This window comes from Schistocerca americana, chromosome 3 (genome assembly GCF_021461395.2).
Source record: "Schistocerca americana isolate TAMUIC-IGC-003095 chromosome 3, iqSchAmer2.1, whole genome shotgun sequence".
Classification (NCBI taxonomy): Eukaryota; Metazoa; Arthropoda; class Insecta; order Orthoptera; family Acrididae; genus Schistocerca; species Schistocerca americana.
Window position 1 is genome coordinate 691,399,912 of NC_060121.1, and position 16,007 is coordinate 691,415,918.

The following is a 16,007-nucleotide window of genomic DNA, read 5'->3' on the forward strand; positions in this document are numbered from 1 at the left end:
GAAAAAATTCTAGCAGGCTACAAAATGAATCATTTTAAAGCAATATTTTCAAACGGTGCACCAAAGACTGTAAATCAGGTTACTGATCTCTCCAAATTTCAGAGCGATGTTAACGGGACACAAAAAACTTAAGGCTTACTACCATAGATTCGAAATAACCAACGACGCCATGTGTTCCTGCACAGGAGGTCAACAAACTGCGGACCATGTGTCACTGGAATGGAGCAACTCGGGTAGGCAGAGAAGCATAAAGCTGACACGTGTAATAATGGAAGCAGTAAATTGGCCAAATAGCAGGAAGGAACTAATAATACCGATTCAGAAGCTCTGCCATAAACACTTTAATGGAAGATAATTTCCAAATGTATGGGTTTAAGACGTGGTGCTATAGAAGGATACTGATTGGGTGGTTGGTTGATTTGGGGGAGGGGACCATACAGCGATGTCATCGGCGCCATCGGGTTAAGGAAGGGTGGGTAAGGAATTCGGCCGTGTCCTTTCAAAGGAACCACCCCGGTATTTGCCTGAAGCGGTTTAGGGAAATCACGGAAAACCTAAATCAGGATAGCCGGACGCGGGTTTGAACCGTCGTCCTCTCGAATACGAGTCCATCATGCTAGCCAACGCTGAAGGATACTGAAAATTTGGTAGACTGAAGGGATGAGAAATATGGGGGTTCTCAGCAGAATCAGCGAGAACAGAAATATGTGGAAAATATTGACAAGATGAAGGGACGGGATGACAGGACGTGTGTTATGACATTAGGGAATGACTTTCATGGTATCAGAGAGAGCTGCAGAGAGTAAAAACTGAAAGGGAAGACCGAGAGCGGAATGAGTCCGAGAAATAATTGAGGACCAATGATGGACGATAATTAAATATAACAATGAGCTGTAAAGTTTAATTAAGCAATTTCTGCAAAATAATTATAAACTTGCTACTGTAAATACGTTAAAAATATCGACCTTTCCTCCTAGTATATCTTGTTATAGGACTTGTTCCTTTTCTGAATCGTAAGTGACACTAATACAGGGACTGTATAATGCTTCCTTTTTAGATACCTGAAAATGGTCTAAGACCGAAATTGTACTATAGTATATCAAATAAAAAGAACGTGAGCTGAAGGCATCACGAAATCATGTAAAAGATTCGTCGCAGCATCCGACCCTATCGTAATGAAGGTTATATAAAAAAAGATTTGAAGTCACCAATTGTAAAACAAACTCCTTACCAATTTTAAGGCGGTAACCATCGTAAGGGAACTTGTGCAATCCTTAAAATATATTTTTTGTGTCAACAAACAAAATTTGCAATTAAGTAAACCAAGTAAGATTAGGCTATGTAACAAAGCACGTTAATAATAATAATAGTAATTAGTAACCTTTGTCGTTATTGAAATGCTATACAAGTACATGTAGCGCTTGCCATCTTGTGGAAATGGGAGAAATTTTGTTTTGTATTGGAAACCCTGTAAAATACTATAAGGATACCTTTTTTACAACATAATGTATACGGCAACAGTTACTTGTAACTAATATTTTATTAGCACGATGGGTTTCGGCAGCGTGGTGCCATCATAAGGTGCATTCGCAGTTACTTTTACATTGTAATGAATACGAAATGACGCTAGTTAAAGTAACTGTGAAAGCACATTACATTGGCAGCACGCTGCCGAAACGCGTCGTGTTAGTAAAATATTAGTAACAAGTGACTTCTAGAGTATATATTTTCATAAAAATCGTACAGTACAGTCGCAGCCCTCAAATGAAAATTATATGACATGTGTAAATTTAAATACACTTATATTTCAGGAAAAAAACATGACACTCTGAACGACTGGAGATAGGACGTTCATATTTATAGGACATGTACATCAGTGTGTTCTGCAGAAATGATTATCATGTCAGTCACAACGGTTCAGAATGTGTCCTGTTGCCTAGTAGGCACAAGGACCTCCTTGGTCTCTGATAACTTGTTCCATGCGTGATGGCATCGATACGTACAAGGCGCGAATGGCGACGTATGGTAAAGCAGTCCATGATACATTCACTTGGTCCCAAGTTTATCTGCGCTGCTTAGCTTTGGGTCACAACGCTGCACCCGTAGTTTCACCAAATCCCACACATTTCCGATTCGCGACAAGTCTGGTGATCTGGCGGACCAGGGCAAAATGCTGACATCCTGTGATACCAAGAAGGCATATGTCCATGCAGCAACATATGGTCCTGCATTGTCTTGCTGAAAAATGACGTTTCGTTGTTGTTCTAAACGGGTATGGCTACAAAGCCCGGTATCGATTACGCACCTCTAGATGGAAAGATAAAGCGCTGTCTCTCGATATGTTATCAGTGTCTAAACAAGCTGATCGCCAGAACGCAGTATTATCGAAAAGTAAGCGACATCTTGAGAAGTGCTTCTAATTTGATTGTTATTGTTGTTGTGGTCTTCAGTGCTGAGTCTGGTTTGATACAGCTCTCCATGCTACTCTATCCTGTGCAAGCTTCTTCATCTCCCAGTACCTACTGCAACCTACATCCTTTTGAATCTGCTTAGTGTATTCATCTCTTGGACTCCCTCTACGATTTTTACCCTCCACGCTTCCCTCCAATACTAATTAGGTGATCCCTTGACGCCTCAGAACATGTCCTACCAACCGATCCCTTCTTCTAGTCAAGTTGTGCCACAAACTCCTCTTCTCCCCAATTCTATTCAATACTTCCTCATCAGTTATGTGATCTACCCATCTAATCTTCAGCATTCATCTGTAACACCACATTTCGAAAGCTTCTATTCTCTTCTTGCCCAAACCATTTATCGTCCATGTTTCACTTCCATACATGGCTGCACTCCATACAAATACTTTCAGAAACGACTTCCTGACACTTAAATCAATACTCGTTGTTAACAAATTTATCTTCTTCAGAAACGCTTTCCTTGCCATTGCCATTCTACATTTTATATCCTCTCTACTTCGACCATCATCAGTTATTTTGCTCCCCAAATAACAAAACTCCTTTAGTACTTTAAATGTCACATTTCCTAATCTAATTCCTTCAGCATCACCCGACTTAATTCGACCACATTACATTATCCTCGTTTTGCTTTTGTTGGTGATCATCTTATATCCTCCTTTCAAGACACTGTCCATTCCGTTCAACTGCTCTTCCAAGTCCTTTGCTGTCTCTGACAGAATTACAATGTCATCGGCGAACCTGAAAGTTTTTATTTCTTCTCCATGGATTTTAATACCTACTTCGAATTTTTCTTTTGTTTCCTTCACTGCTTGCTCAATACACAGATTGAATAGCATCGGGGGGAGGCTACAACCCTGTCTCACTCCCTTCCCAACTCTGCTTCCCTTTCATGTCCCTCGACTCTTATAATTGCCGTCTGGTTTCTGTACAAATTGTAAATAGCCTTTCGCTTCCTGTATTTTACCCCTGCCACCTTTAGAATTTAAAAGAGAATATTCCAGTTAACATTGTGAAAAGCTTTCTACATGTCTACAAATGCAAGAAACGTAGGTTAGCCTTTTCTTAATCTAGCTTCTAAGATAACCGTAGGTTAATTTGGTTTCATAGTCGTTAAATTTTAGAAATTTGTCATTCACGTGAGTCGCACTGGTCAGAGTGTCCCGGACACGAACCAGATGTTATTTGTGACTATACCCAATAGCGCACCACGTCATAAGGTCTTGAGTTGGTGCTTTATTTCTTGTGCCAATGCAGTCACTGTGATCCCGCTACCCTCATCTGCGGCGAACCAAAATGCGGCCACCACGATTTACAAACAAACAATACTTGGATTCGCCAGAAAACACTGTCCTGTCCCCAGTGACGTATCTCCTTATGCCACTGCCGTCTATCATGTTTCTGCAAAGTCCTCAAATGTCGGCGGAGAAGTGGACGTCGCGCTCGTAAACCATGCCTTGATAAACGGCGACGGACTGCCACTCCTGATAGTGTACGATGTGTTACACTGTTCCACTGTTACGTCAGATGCGAGGAGGACGCAGATGTGTCCTGAACTGCCATTCGGATGAGGTGTCGATCTTCTCGGGGGGTGGTCTGGGTGATGCGACCTGACCCATCTCGTCGTGGTCTGCGGCCCTCCGTGAACCAATCTGCACACACCGGTTGTACTGCCGAAACAGTTCGTTCCACCCGAGCAGTAATTTCCCGGATGGATGTATCGCATTCTCCCATGCCAATAATGCGTCCTCTTTCAAAGTCATTCATTTGATAGTACGGTTCGTCCGTACGCCTGTGAAACGTCCTGCGCGTCTACTCAAATCCCACCTTCTGTTTATAGTCGCAGGCACATTCCACCGGTAGGTGGTGTAGCGTCATGATATCGGTGTTGACCTCGAACACGCCCGCCGACATGGTTCAAATGATAATCCTTTCTGCAGAATATACTAATGCACATGTCCTGTGTTTATGAACGTCCTATTTCTAGTCGTTCAATGTGTTCTGTTTTTTTTTTTTTCTGACCATTGGTGTATAAGTATAGGCCTACAGTTAGTCATTCTCGTTGAATGAGATGAGGACCCAGACACAACAGCGTATATGAGAGTCCTGAGAGCCGCTCGGCTCCTCTGACAGTGGGCGTAGAATACTCGTACTTACTGTGCAGCCCTGGAGTACCGCCTCAAGGCGGGCGGTCCGGTCTCGAAGGCGCGGCCCGCCGTCCCGGCGAAAGTCAGGCTGGGCTGCCGCACGCGCTGACTCAGCACTTGCGAACAGTTCACCTGCAACAACGGACAACGGCCAACCGTGACAGGCCTCTCCAATGACAGGTCGCGGGAGAAAGCCGCCACCAGCTCCAGTGGAAATACGTTCACCACACTCGACTGCTACTTAACTGACAATATTACGAGCAGCGTTCAATAACTAATGCTGCACTTTTCTCTTCTGCGAGCAAGTTGGTTTTATTTAGGATTCCAGTACACCGTATTATTCCCCACTCTCTTGGCTACAAAACCCAATTTTACCTCCGTTCAACGCGAATGACTTATGCCACGTTAGTGGGATATCCTGTATGACCGCATGGTATCACATTACTGGTCGACGTCGGAACCAACGCCTTGCTGCGCAATAACCTCCCCATCAATCGCGCACTGATTCCTACGGACTGCATCCTTCTTTACTTCGAAAAGATAGAAGTTGGATGGTGCGTGAACCGGGATGCGTAAAAACATTCCAATGACGTTTTGTGAGCTTCTCTCGGGTGTACAAATTAGTGTGACGCCTTTATTTCTCATGGGGATGTCTACATCTATATCTACATGGATACTCTGCAAATCACATTTAAGTGTCTGGCAGAGGGTTCATCGAACCACCTTCACAATTCTCTATTATTCCAACCTCGTATAGCGCGCGGAAAGAATGAACACCTATATCTTTCCGTACGAGTTCTGATTTCCCTTATTTTATCGTGGTGATCGTTCCTCTCTATGTAGGACGATGGCAACAAAGTATTTTCGCATTTGGAAAGAAAGTTGGTGATTGGAATTTCATGAGAAGATTCCGTCGCAACGAAAAACGCCTTTCTTTTAATGATGTACAGCCCAAATCCAGTATCATTTCTGTGGCACTCTCTCAAATATTTCGCACTTATAGAAAACGTGTTGCCTTTATTTGAACTTTTTCTATATACTCCGTCAGTCCTATCTGGTAAGGATCCCATACCGCGCAGCAGTATTCTAAAAGAGGACGGACAAGCGTAGTGTAGGCAGCCTCCTTAGTAGGTCTGTTACATTTTCTAAGAGTCCTGCCAATAAAACGCAGTCTTTGGCTAGCCTTCCCCACAACGTTTTCATGTGTTCCTTCCAATTTAGGTTGTTCTTAATTGTAATACCTAGATATTTAGTTGCATTTACGGCTTTTAGATTAGACTGATTTATCGTGTAACCGAAGTTTAACGAGTTCCTTTTAGCACTCATATGGATGACCTCACCCTTTTCGTTATTAAGGGTCAACTGCCAATTTTCGCACCATTCAGATATCTTTTCTAAATCGTTTTGAAGTTTGTTTTGAGCTTCTGATGACTTTATTAGTCGATAAACGACAGCGTCCTCTGCAAACAACGGAAGACGGCTGCTCAGATTGTCTCCCAAATCGTTTATATAGAAAAGGAACCACAAAGGGCATATAGCACTACGTTGGGGAACACCAGAAATCACTTCTGTTTTACTCGATGACTTTCCGTCAGTTGCAACGAACTGTGAGCTCTCTGACAGGAAATCACAAATCCAGTGACATAACTGAGACGATATTCCATAAGCACGCAATTTCACTGCAAGCCGCTTGTGTGGTACAGTGTCAAAAGCCTTCCGGAAATCCAGAAATACGGAATCGATCTGAAATCCCTTGTCAATAGCACTCGACACTTCATGGGAATAAAGAGCTAGTTGTGTTTCACAGGAAGGATGTTTTCTAAACCCATGTTGGCTGTGTGTCAATAGGCCGTTATCTTCGAGGTAATTCACAAAGTTCGAACACAATATATGTTCCAAAATCCTGCTGCATATCGACGTTAACGTTATGGGCCTGTAATTTGGTGGATTACTCTTACTACCTTTCTTGAATATTGGTGTGACCTGTGCAACTTTCCAGTCTTTGGGTACGGATCTTTCGTCGAGCGAACGGTTGTAAATGATTGAGGTGTTCGTTAGCATTTATCTGGCGTCGAGCAAGGTAAAGTTATTTCTCGAGTTTCCTGAGCATAGCACGGTGCACTTCGGATTTGAGGGACTTCACTAAACAGAATAACCCCTTTAGAGTCCCATAATATTGTCACCATGCTTTTACCAGCTGAGGATGCAGCTATAAATCTTTTTTTCGAAAGATAGGTGGTGTGGCGCCACTCCAAGGATTGCGCGTTTGGCTCCATTTCGAAGTGATGAACACGTGTGTCATCGCCTGTTACGATATTCGACAAAAAATTGTCACGAACGGCTTCGTAACGCGCAAACAATTCCGCAAGATGTCTCTTCGCTACTCTGTATGGTCTTCTCTCAGGCGGCTAGGAACCTAGCGGGTACACACCTTAGAGCACCCAGCTGGTGGACATGTGTATCAGCACTACCAACAGAGACGTCCGGTTGAGCAGCGAGGTGTTCGTGATCCGTCGATCACCTCGAATAAGAGTGTCCGGACGTTCCAACACTGGAAAAGTCACAGCTGTGTATGGACGGCCTGCACTCGGGGAGGTCGTACAAGATTGTGGGACGTTATTACGATGACGACAGACGCCTCGCCCTACGGCTCGCCATACTTTTGTTCACTGCCAGGTCTCCGTAGTCATTCTACAAGCACTTACGAATATCTATGATGCTCTGGTCCTCAGCCAAATGAATCTCAAGGACAGCTCTCTGCTTGGAACGCACCTCAGTTAAGGTCATTATTCTGAAGGCTATGTATAGCGCCACGGCCTATTGGAACTTCCTGAAGCTATAGGGGCTTAAGCGAGAATTATCCTCGATGTCCCACAGCAACTTCCGCATCTTTCAACCGAAACTGGCCGAGAAAAAAAAGATGTGCCGCATTTATTGAACGCCCCTCGAATGTGAGCGGCAGCCGACAGGAACATTTACAGAGACGGTTTGATATCCCGTACTGGCAAGAAATGGGAATAATTTGCCTCGGTTTGCACGAAGTAAAGCTTTTGCACAAACAAATAGAACACATGGAAGGGAAGTTATCAGCATTATTATTATAACGATCGAGAGTGTTTCTGCAGGTGTGATGCAAACCTCGACTTCTCTCTGTTATCTTCCAATCTCCTGCTATATGTATATCACAGCCAACACTCTTAATAATGTTCAACGTGTATTCAACGTACCTTAATGTTTAATTTGATAACGTGTGTTGTAATTTTCGTGTCGTTTTTTAAGGCGTGGCAGTGCGGTAATAAAATCATTTTAATATTCATTGTGGTAACTGAATCAATAAATTAAAGGATTGTGATTTGAAATACGAGACAGCTGTGAAATTCAATAGGTGGTATTATTTATTATTTTATTCCTTACGCAGTGGTAGTAATTTAGGAACAAAGAAAGCGATGCCGCTATATTAGTTTTGGCTGGATGTTCCATCCGATATCTTCACTGTCTCGAGGTATGAAACTGCTCCGGTTACAGATGTGACGGTCGACATTAGTGAAACGCAGTAGAAATTGAGTGAGACGAGATTTTTACACTCGTAAGTATTACGTTTTGAGCGACTAAAATGATAAGCATGAATAGAAAAGTAGACAAAATATAAATAAAAATGAATTCTTTCCAGACCACATGATCATCGCATCTGACATGTGTTGTTTCAGCCAACTAATTATTCAAAAGATGTCTTGAAAAAGCTTTGATGCAAGTAATAAAACGATGATATATGCGCTCTTCTGGACACGTTTCAAGCAAATGATACGTAAGACTGAATGTTTACACTTTGGTATCCCTGTCAGGCGTCGTAATGGCCTGACCTTGTTCTCATAAGCGACATAAATTGTCAGAGATCTCGCATTCTGTCTCGCCAATAACGCAGTAGCCAGCCTCGAGATCAAGAGGCAGCCATCGACTGAAGATGCAGACAAGGGTGTCTCTCTGAAACACTGAAAGAAACTCCTAGCTAATTGGACTATAAGAAACTAAACAGGTGATTTACGTACCATCAAGCTACAACGTGTTTAGCTAAAATTTAAATAGCTGTGGTTTACAAAGCTAGATATTATAGGATTCTATCGAATTACTTATTCGACGACAGACAACGTAGATGAAAGAAGAGACCGCCCGACGAAAGTACACCGCGCATCAAAATTACTTGTAGCTGTTTTGGTGACGAGTTTATCACTTTAAAGCAGAGGGAAAAATGATTTTTAACTTATTGTTAGAGGAACGTAGCACAATGTCACACTCTATGTTGTAATAATAATCTCATATGGACTGCGCATAGCGTCACCAACTCAAAGAAACTTATTGGAAACGTTCTTGTTCTTGCTTCTATATCCGGATCAACTTGCCACTTCATTTTCTATAGCACCCATTCAAATATCTCCAAACAGTTCCGATTGTTTTCGTGAACTTCCAGTCTCTCACCATTTCGAATTTACACAAATTCATTCTTTTTGGGGTCGGCTTAGACAAAAGATCGAGGGACTCTGTATGGTCCAAAGCAGATTGTACGTGCTGCGAGAAGTCGTTGACTGCATCTTCAACAACTGGACTAAAATGTACAGGGCTTCACCACATGCAAATCAGTTTTTTGGATCGTGGAGTACTGATATAGCCAAACTGCTTTCCGTATTGTCATGTAATGGTCGTTTCTTCACCACGTCCACCTTTCAAACAATAACTAATATTTCTTATGCAGCACCGAGGCTTCAGAGACATGCAAGTGCTCATGATGGCCGTTAATCAACACCCCCTCCCCTTCCCCCTTCCTCACTGTTGCTGCACCCAGGCTTACGAGATATATTTGAAATAACACATAACACTGGATTTGCACAGAATATAATCATTGTTAAAACACCACGCTATTTCTCTCCTACACGCCTTTGAAAAGTTACATGTATTGTAGTACCATGTGTCGTTACATAATAACGACCGTTAATCGTTGACTTCTCATGGCAGTATATTAAGTCACTGATGTTCTCTCACAGATGTTAAGAGAGAATAGCGAAGAAAGACTTTTAGCGAGATGCTAACATCCGTGACGTTTTATGTGTGATTAAAAACATAAAATCTTGCAAATAAACAATATGCCTCCTTATAAGCTACCTGTAGAAATCTCAATATTAGATTATGAAGACAGACGTTACAAGATGATAGCTTATAGTACCATGACAGTATGTGAAATTATTGGAACCTTTAGTGCAAAGTATGTATCTGGTTGAACAGTTCTTTAGTTACAAGAGTGTACGCTGGCAAGGCTGAAGCCTACAAAGTCAGCCCGTTAATTCGTTTGTACAAGTTAGAATATCCACCAAAGAAACCGAACGGAAGATAAGGATTTAATGTCCCATTGAATTCGTTATCATCATGGACGGAGTATGTACTGCGTTATCACGCGAACTATTAACAGATTGCTGCCTATCTGAGAATGCACGCGAGAAGAAGTGAAATTCCTGCTGTCAATGAGAATACAGTACGAGTGTTTGATTAGACTAAACAAATGTCGATATATCGTTGATGAATAACTATCTTGCTGATTGGCCCCCCTATCTCCGCGTATCTCACAATTCGCCAGCTACTGATCCTCCGCGATTAACGTGCAAACTGTCATGAGTCGGCAGCTCGCTCCCGCGTTGCGTAAGGCGCCATCTACACCTTATCACAATGTTTGACATGAAAAGCGTGTTAAGACATTCATTCCGCGAACGCGACTGTGCATTGTCCGCGGTATCTAAATCTTATCGCGCTAGTAGCAGGTACTTGGCGCATTAAGGGAATAGAGGTGGCTTTTCATAAACGCCTTTGTGCTTGGAACACGAGTACCACTGAATAATACAACAGCGCATACTGAAGCAGCTTTAGTCTAATCGTAAAAGAGCGCTTTCTAGTTGTTGCAGTAAGAGCGAGGACCGTAAGGGGAGCGGCTGTGAGTTGTAGCACACGCACACTTCTCGCTTTGTAATGATGATATACAAGCTTGCTGTATCAAATACCTGATGAATAATATCAACTTTAACTTATTCCTCTACCATTTGCACAATCCGTGACCAGCTGATTCTGCCTTTGGCAGTTCATAATTCAGTAATATATTTAACTGAAAAGATGTTCAAAAACAATAATTAAAAGTGCTGTTGTCAAAAAACACGGGAATAAAAAATAACTGAAATCAATTCTTCTTCCGAATACTTGAGAGGTGGTGGTACTCATCGAAACAAGAAAATTAAGTTAAATGATCATGAATCCGGAAATGCATACTTTCTGAGATGTCCAATAAACCTGGGTCGGTAAATGCTTACATTCTGAGATAGGTCCCATAAACATACACAGGTCCGGAAAAGCATACTTTCTGCGATAAACATGTGTTTCTACATCTACATCTACATTTATACTCCGCAAGCCACCCAACGGTGTGTGGCGGAGGGCACTTTACGTGCCACTGTCATTACCTCGCCGGCCGCGGTGGTCTCGCGGTTCTAGGCGCGCAGTCCGGAACCGTGCGACTGCTACGGTCGCAGGTTCGAATCTAGCCTCGGGCATGGATGTGTGTGATGTCCTTAGGTTAGTTAGGTTTAAGTAGTTCTAAGTTCTAGGGGACTGATGACCACAGCAGTTGAGTCCCATAGTGCTCAGAGCCATTTGAACCATTTTTTGTCATTACCTCCCTTTTCTGTTCCAGTCGCGTATGGTTCGCGGGAAGAACGACTGTCTGAAAGCCTCCGTGCGCGCTCGAATCTCTCTAATTTTACATTCGTGATCTCCTAGGGAGGCATAAGTAGGGGCAAGCTACACCGCGATGCAGAGCGCCTCTCTTGCAGAGTCTGCCACTTGAGTTTGCTAAACATCTCCGTAACGCTATCACGGTTACCAAATAACCCTGTGACGAAACGCGCCGCTCTTCTTTGGATCTACTCTATCTCCTCCGTCAACCCGATCTGTTACGGATCCCACACTGATGAGCAATACTCAAGTATAGGTCGAACGAGTGTTTTGTAAGCCACCTCCTTTGTTGATGGACTACATTTTCTAAGCACTCTCCCAATGAATCTCTACCTGGTACCCGCCTTACCAACAGTTAATTTTATATTATCATTCCACTTCAAATCGTTCCGCACGCATACTCCCAGATATTTTACAGAAGTAACTGCTATCAGTGTTTGTTCCGCTATCATGTAATCATACAATAAAGGATCCTTCTTTCTATATATTCGCAATACATTACATTTGTCTATGTTAAGGGGCAGTTGCCACTCCCTGCACCAAGTGCCTATCCGCTGCAGATCTTCCTGCATTTCGCTACAATTTTCTAATGCTGCAACTTCTCTGTATACTACAGCATCATCCGCGAAAAGCCGCTTGGAACTTCCGACACTATCTACTAGGTCATTTATATATATTGTGAAAAGTAATGGTCCCATAACACTCCCCTGTGGCACGCCATAGGTTACTTTAACGTCTGTAGACGTCTCTCCATTGATAACAACATGCTGTGTTCTGTTTGCTAAAAATTCTTCAACCCAGCCACATAGCTGGTCTGATATTCCGTAGGCTCTTACTTTGTTTATCAAGCAACAGCGCGGAACTGTATCGAACGCCTTCCGGAAGTCAAGGAAAATAGCATCTACCTGGGAGCCTGTTTCTAATATTTTCTGGGTCTCATGAACAAATAAAGCGAGTTGGGTCTCACACGATCGCTGTTTCCGGAATCCATGTTGATTCCTACAGAGTAGATTCTGGGTTTCCAAAAACGACATGATACTCGAGCAAAAAACATGTTCTAAAATTCTACAATAGATCGATGTCAGAGATATAGGTCTATAGTTTTGCGCATCTGCTCGACGACCCTTCTTGAAAACTGGGACTACCTGTGCTCTTTTCCAATCATTTGGAACCTTCCGCTCCTCTAGAGACTTGCGGTACACAGCTGTTAGAAGGGGGGCAAGTTCTTTCGCGTACTCTGTGTAGAATCGAATTGGTATCCCGTCAGGTCCAGTGGACTTTCCTCTGTTGAGTGATTCCAGTTGCTTTTCTGTTCCTTGGACACTTATTTGGATGTCAGCCATTTCTTCGTTTGTGCGAGGATTTAGAGAAGGAACTGCAGTGCGGTCTTCCTTCGTGAAACAGCTTTGGAAAAAGGTGTTTAGTATTTCAGCTTTACGCGTGTCATCCTCTGTTTCAATGCCATCATCATCCCGGAGTGTCTGGGTATGCTGTTTCGAACCACTTACTGATTTAACGTAAGACCAGAACTTCCTAGGATTTTCTGTCAAGTCAGTACATAGAATTTTACTTTCGAATTCACTGAACGCTTCACGCATAGCCCTCCTTACGCTAACTTTGACATCGTTTAGCTTCTGTTGGTCTGAGAGGTTTTGGCTCCGTTTAAACTTGCAGTGAAGCTCTCTTTGCTTTCGCAGTAGTTTCCTACCTTTGTTGTTGGACCACGGTGGGTTTTTCCCGTCCCTCACAGTTTTACTCGGCACGTACCTGTCTAAAACGCATTTTACGATTGCCTTGGACTTTTTCCATAAACACTCAACATTGTCAGTGTCGGAACAGAAATTTTCGTTTCGATCTGTTAGGTAGTCTGAAATCTGCCCTCTATTACTCTTGTTAAACAGATAAACCTTCCTCCCTTTTTTTATATTCCTATTACCTTCCATATTCTGGGATGCTGCAACGGCCTTATGTTTACGGAGCTGTTCAACGCGGTGTCCATTCATGACAATGCACCCTTTTGCTCTCCGGCGTAGTGAATGACGCTGCCTTTGAAGTACACCAGGTTGTTGTTGTACCCGCTGGCATGAAGATGCGACCCTGTAGTGTCCGCACATCGTTGATTGGCGTGGCGTAGACCAATTCATTCAAGTGTTCCAATAACCAAAATTCTAGGGGATTGAGGTTTGGGGAACGAGCAGGTCAGGGGATGCCCCTCCAACCCCCCCCCCCCCTCCCGCCCCTCGACCAATCCAGCGGTCCTGAAATGTCAGCGTCAGATGTTCGCGCACGTTGTGACGCAAGTGTGCTAGTGCGAAATCACGCATGAACCACATTTGTATTCCTTGCTGCAGTGGCACAGCCTCCGGCAAGGTAGGCAATACATTAATGACAAAGTCCAGATTATGCGCCCCCGTTAACCATTGTGAAAGCACGTACGGCCCTACTAACCTATCGCCTGCCCTTACTTTGAATGAGAATCAGTGTGCTGCCCTCTTTCCTGATTTGCTCCTGGTTTACATCTGCCCATACATGCTGGTTATGTAAATTCGTAACACCATCTATTCCGAAACCTACCTCGTCGGTAAATGAAATCTCGGGTGTGAACTGTGGATGTTTCGCACACTTCTGCAACAGCTATTGACAGAACGTGATGATCCTGTGGTCTTAAGGCCTTAATGCCCTGCAGATGATATGGGTACAGCAATTGTGCAGTTGTTTATGAGGTACACTCCCCCCCCCCCCTCCTCCCAGATAAGAGAGTGAGACACGCGTTCCGCTGCTGCTAATCGTCGCACACAAGTCCCAGGTGGTTCTTCCAGCGAACACGCTCCTTCACTTTAGGCGTGAGGACTGACAGTCTTCTGAGGTGCAAGGGCACCTGTGTCCTTCAGACGCTGGAAAAGTCTGCCGAATAGCTTATCAGAGGGTGTTCAGTGCTGTGGATATTTTTCGGCGTAGAGGGCACAGGCTCGCAGGCTACGTCCATTTGTTAAACCGCAGCACAACATCATATCCACCATTTCACTTGTGATTACTAGGCTTCCCTTGCTAACAACAGGTGGAAGAGAGAAAATGTAAATGTACTACACCATCTGTGTGTACAAACAGCGGAACCATAGTAAAAAAAAAATGGCTCTGAGCACTATGGGACTTAACATCTATGGTCATCAGTCCCCTAGAACTTAGAACTACTTAAACCTAACTAACCTAAGGACATCACACAACATCCAGCCATCACGAGGCAGATAAAATCCCTGACCCCGCCGGGAATCGAACCCGGGAACTCGGGCGTGGGAAGCGAGAACGCTACCGCACGACCACGAGATGCGGGCGGAACCATAGTAGCCGGCCGGAGTGGCCGTGCGGTTCTAGGCGCTACATTCTGGAACCGAGCGACCGGTACGGCCGCCGGTTCGAATGGATCTGTGTGATATCCTTAGGTTAGTTAGGTTTCATTAGTTCTAAGTTCTAGGCGACTGATGACCTCAGAAGTTAAGTCGCATAGTGCTCAGAGCCATTTGAACCATAGTAAACACGAAGTGAATCCGCGTTTGAAAGAAAGTAAAACACCATGATACGTGCCCAGGGTTGACAGCAGTGCACAATGACGCACATAAACACGACGAAAACTAACGTAGCCTACGATACGACTTGAACCACACATCTGACTGCAGGCCACCTAAAGGTAGGTAGAATACTGTGAGTAAGACATCACAATATCCTGCCGACACATTTGACGGAGCGCCAATACCACGATTGTGCTAATATGAAAAATATCCGCACACAAGCGTAACGCACCCTTCCTGTAAACACTTCTGTATCGTGGAAAGAACGAGTTTCCGGACCCGTGTTTGTTGGATTTATTTTTCTTGTTTCGATAAGTACTACCACCTCTCAAGTTATTTGACACTTTTTTTTGAACATCCTGTATATGAGAAGCTAAGCTCGCGTGCCCCAAAGCTGTATAGTTTAAATTTGATCCATCTACTCCAAACAGTACTGCCTACCAGCACACTTGTTGACGTGCTGGTGCTTTCAACATCCTAAACAGGAAGGTAGGAATTCATCTTCGCAGGCGTCGATTTGATTTACGTCTTATATCGAGGTGTATTATGGGGGTTATCCGGTTATCCTCATTAAATCCCAGTTCATCTTAGAGGCACGTGAAGATGGTGGGTAGTTGCGAAGAAGTCAACACCTATTAAAGCAAGACTTTTAAATTCAGCTGAATGACTCATTCAGACTGAAATAAAAACATTGTAACCGGTGGCGTCCTTCGACCTGTCGGAAGATGGATATACGAAGGTTCACCAACTCTGGATGAATTTTAATCGGTGACTAACTGCCTAAAGCAAATCTTTTATGGGAGTAAGGCATTCGATTTTTGCAAATTTGAATGGCACATGCAACTACTTAATGAATAAAACTATTTCACAAATAAAATTGGCCCCTGACTTACGTTATTGCGCGGTATGTTGCAATCGAATGTGAAACAAAATTCCACTTAAAAACATTAAAAAACTTCATCTCTATACCTGGCGGAAAACATTCTATCTTCCCGTCTACGTCTACGTCAACATACATATTCTGCAAAGCAGTATAAAGTGCACGGAAGAGGGTACTT

General features: G+C 43.4%; 1 protein-coding gene across 4 annotated transcripts in view; it reads right to left on the reverse strand.

The window, feature by feature from the left end:
- The window catches only part of LOC124605597 (proton-coupled amino acid transporter-like protein CG1139), a 211,792-nt gene that overhangs the window by 27,057 nt on the left and 168,728 nt on the right, over nucleotides 1-16,007 (reverse strand). For all 4 annotated transcript variants that reach the window (XM_047137389.1, XM_047137385.1, XM_047137388.1 and 1 more), the window contains one exon: nucleotides 4,629-4,750. In XM_047137389.1, coding sequence (XP_046993345.1) covers nucleotides 4,629-4,750 — 122 coding nt within the window. The remainder of the gene's footprint in view (nucleotides 1-4,628; nucleotides 4,751-16,007) is intronic.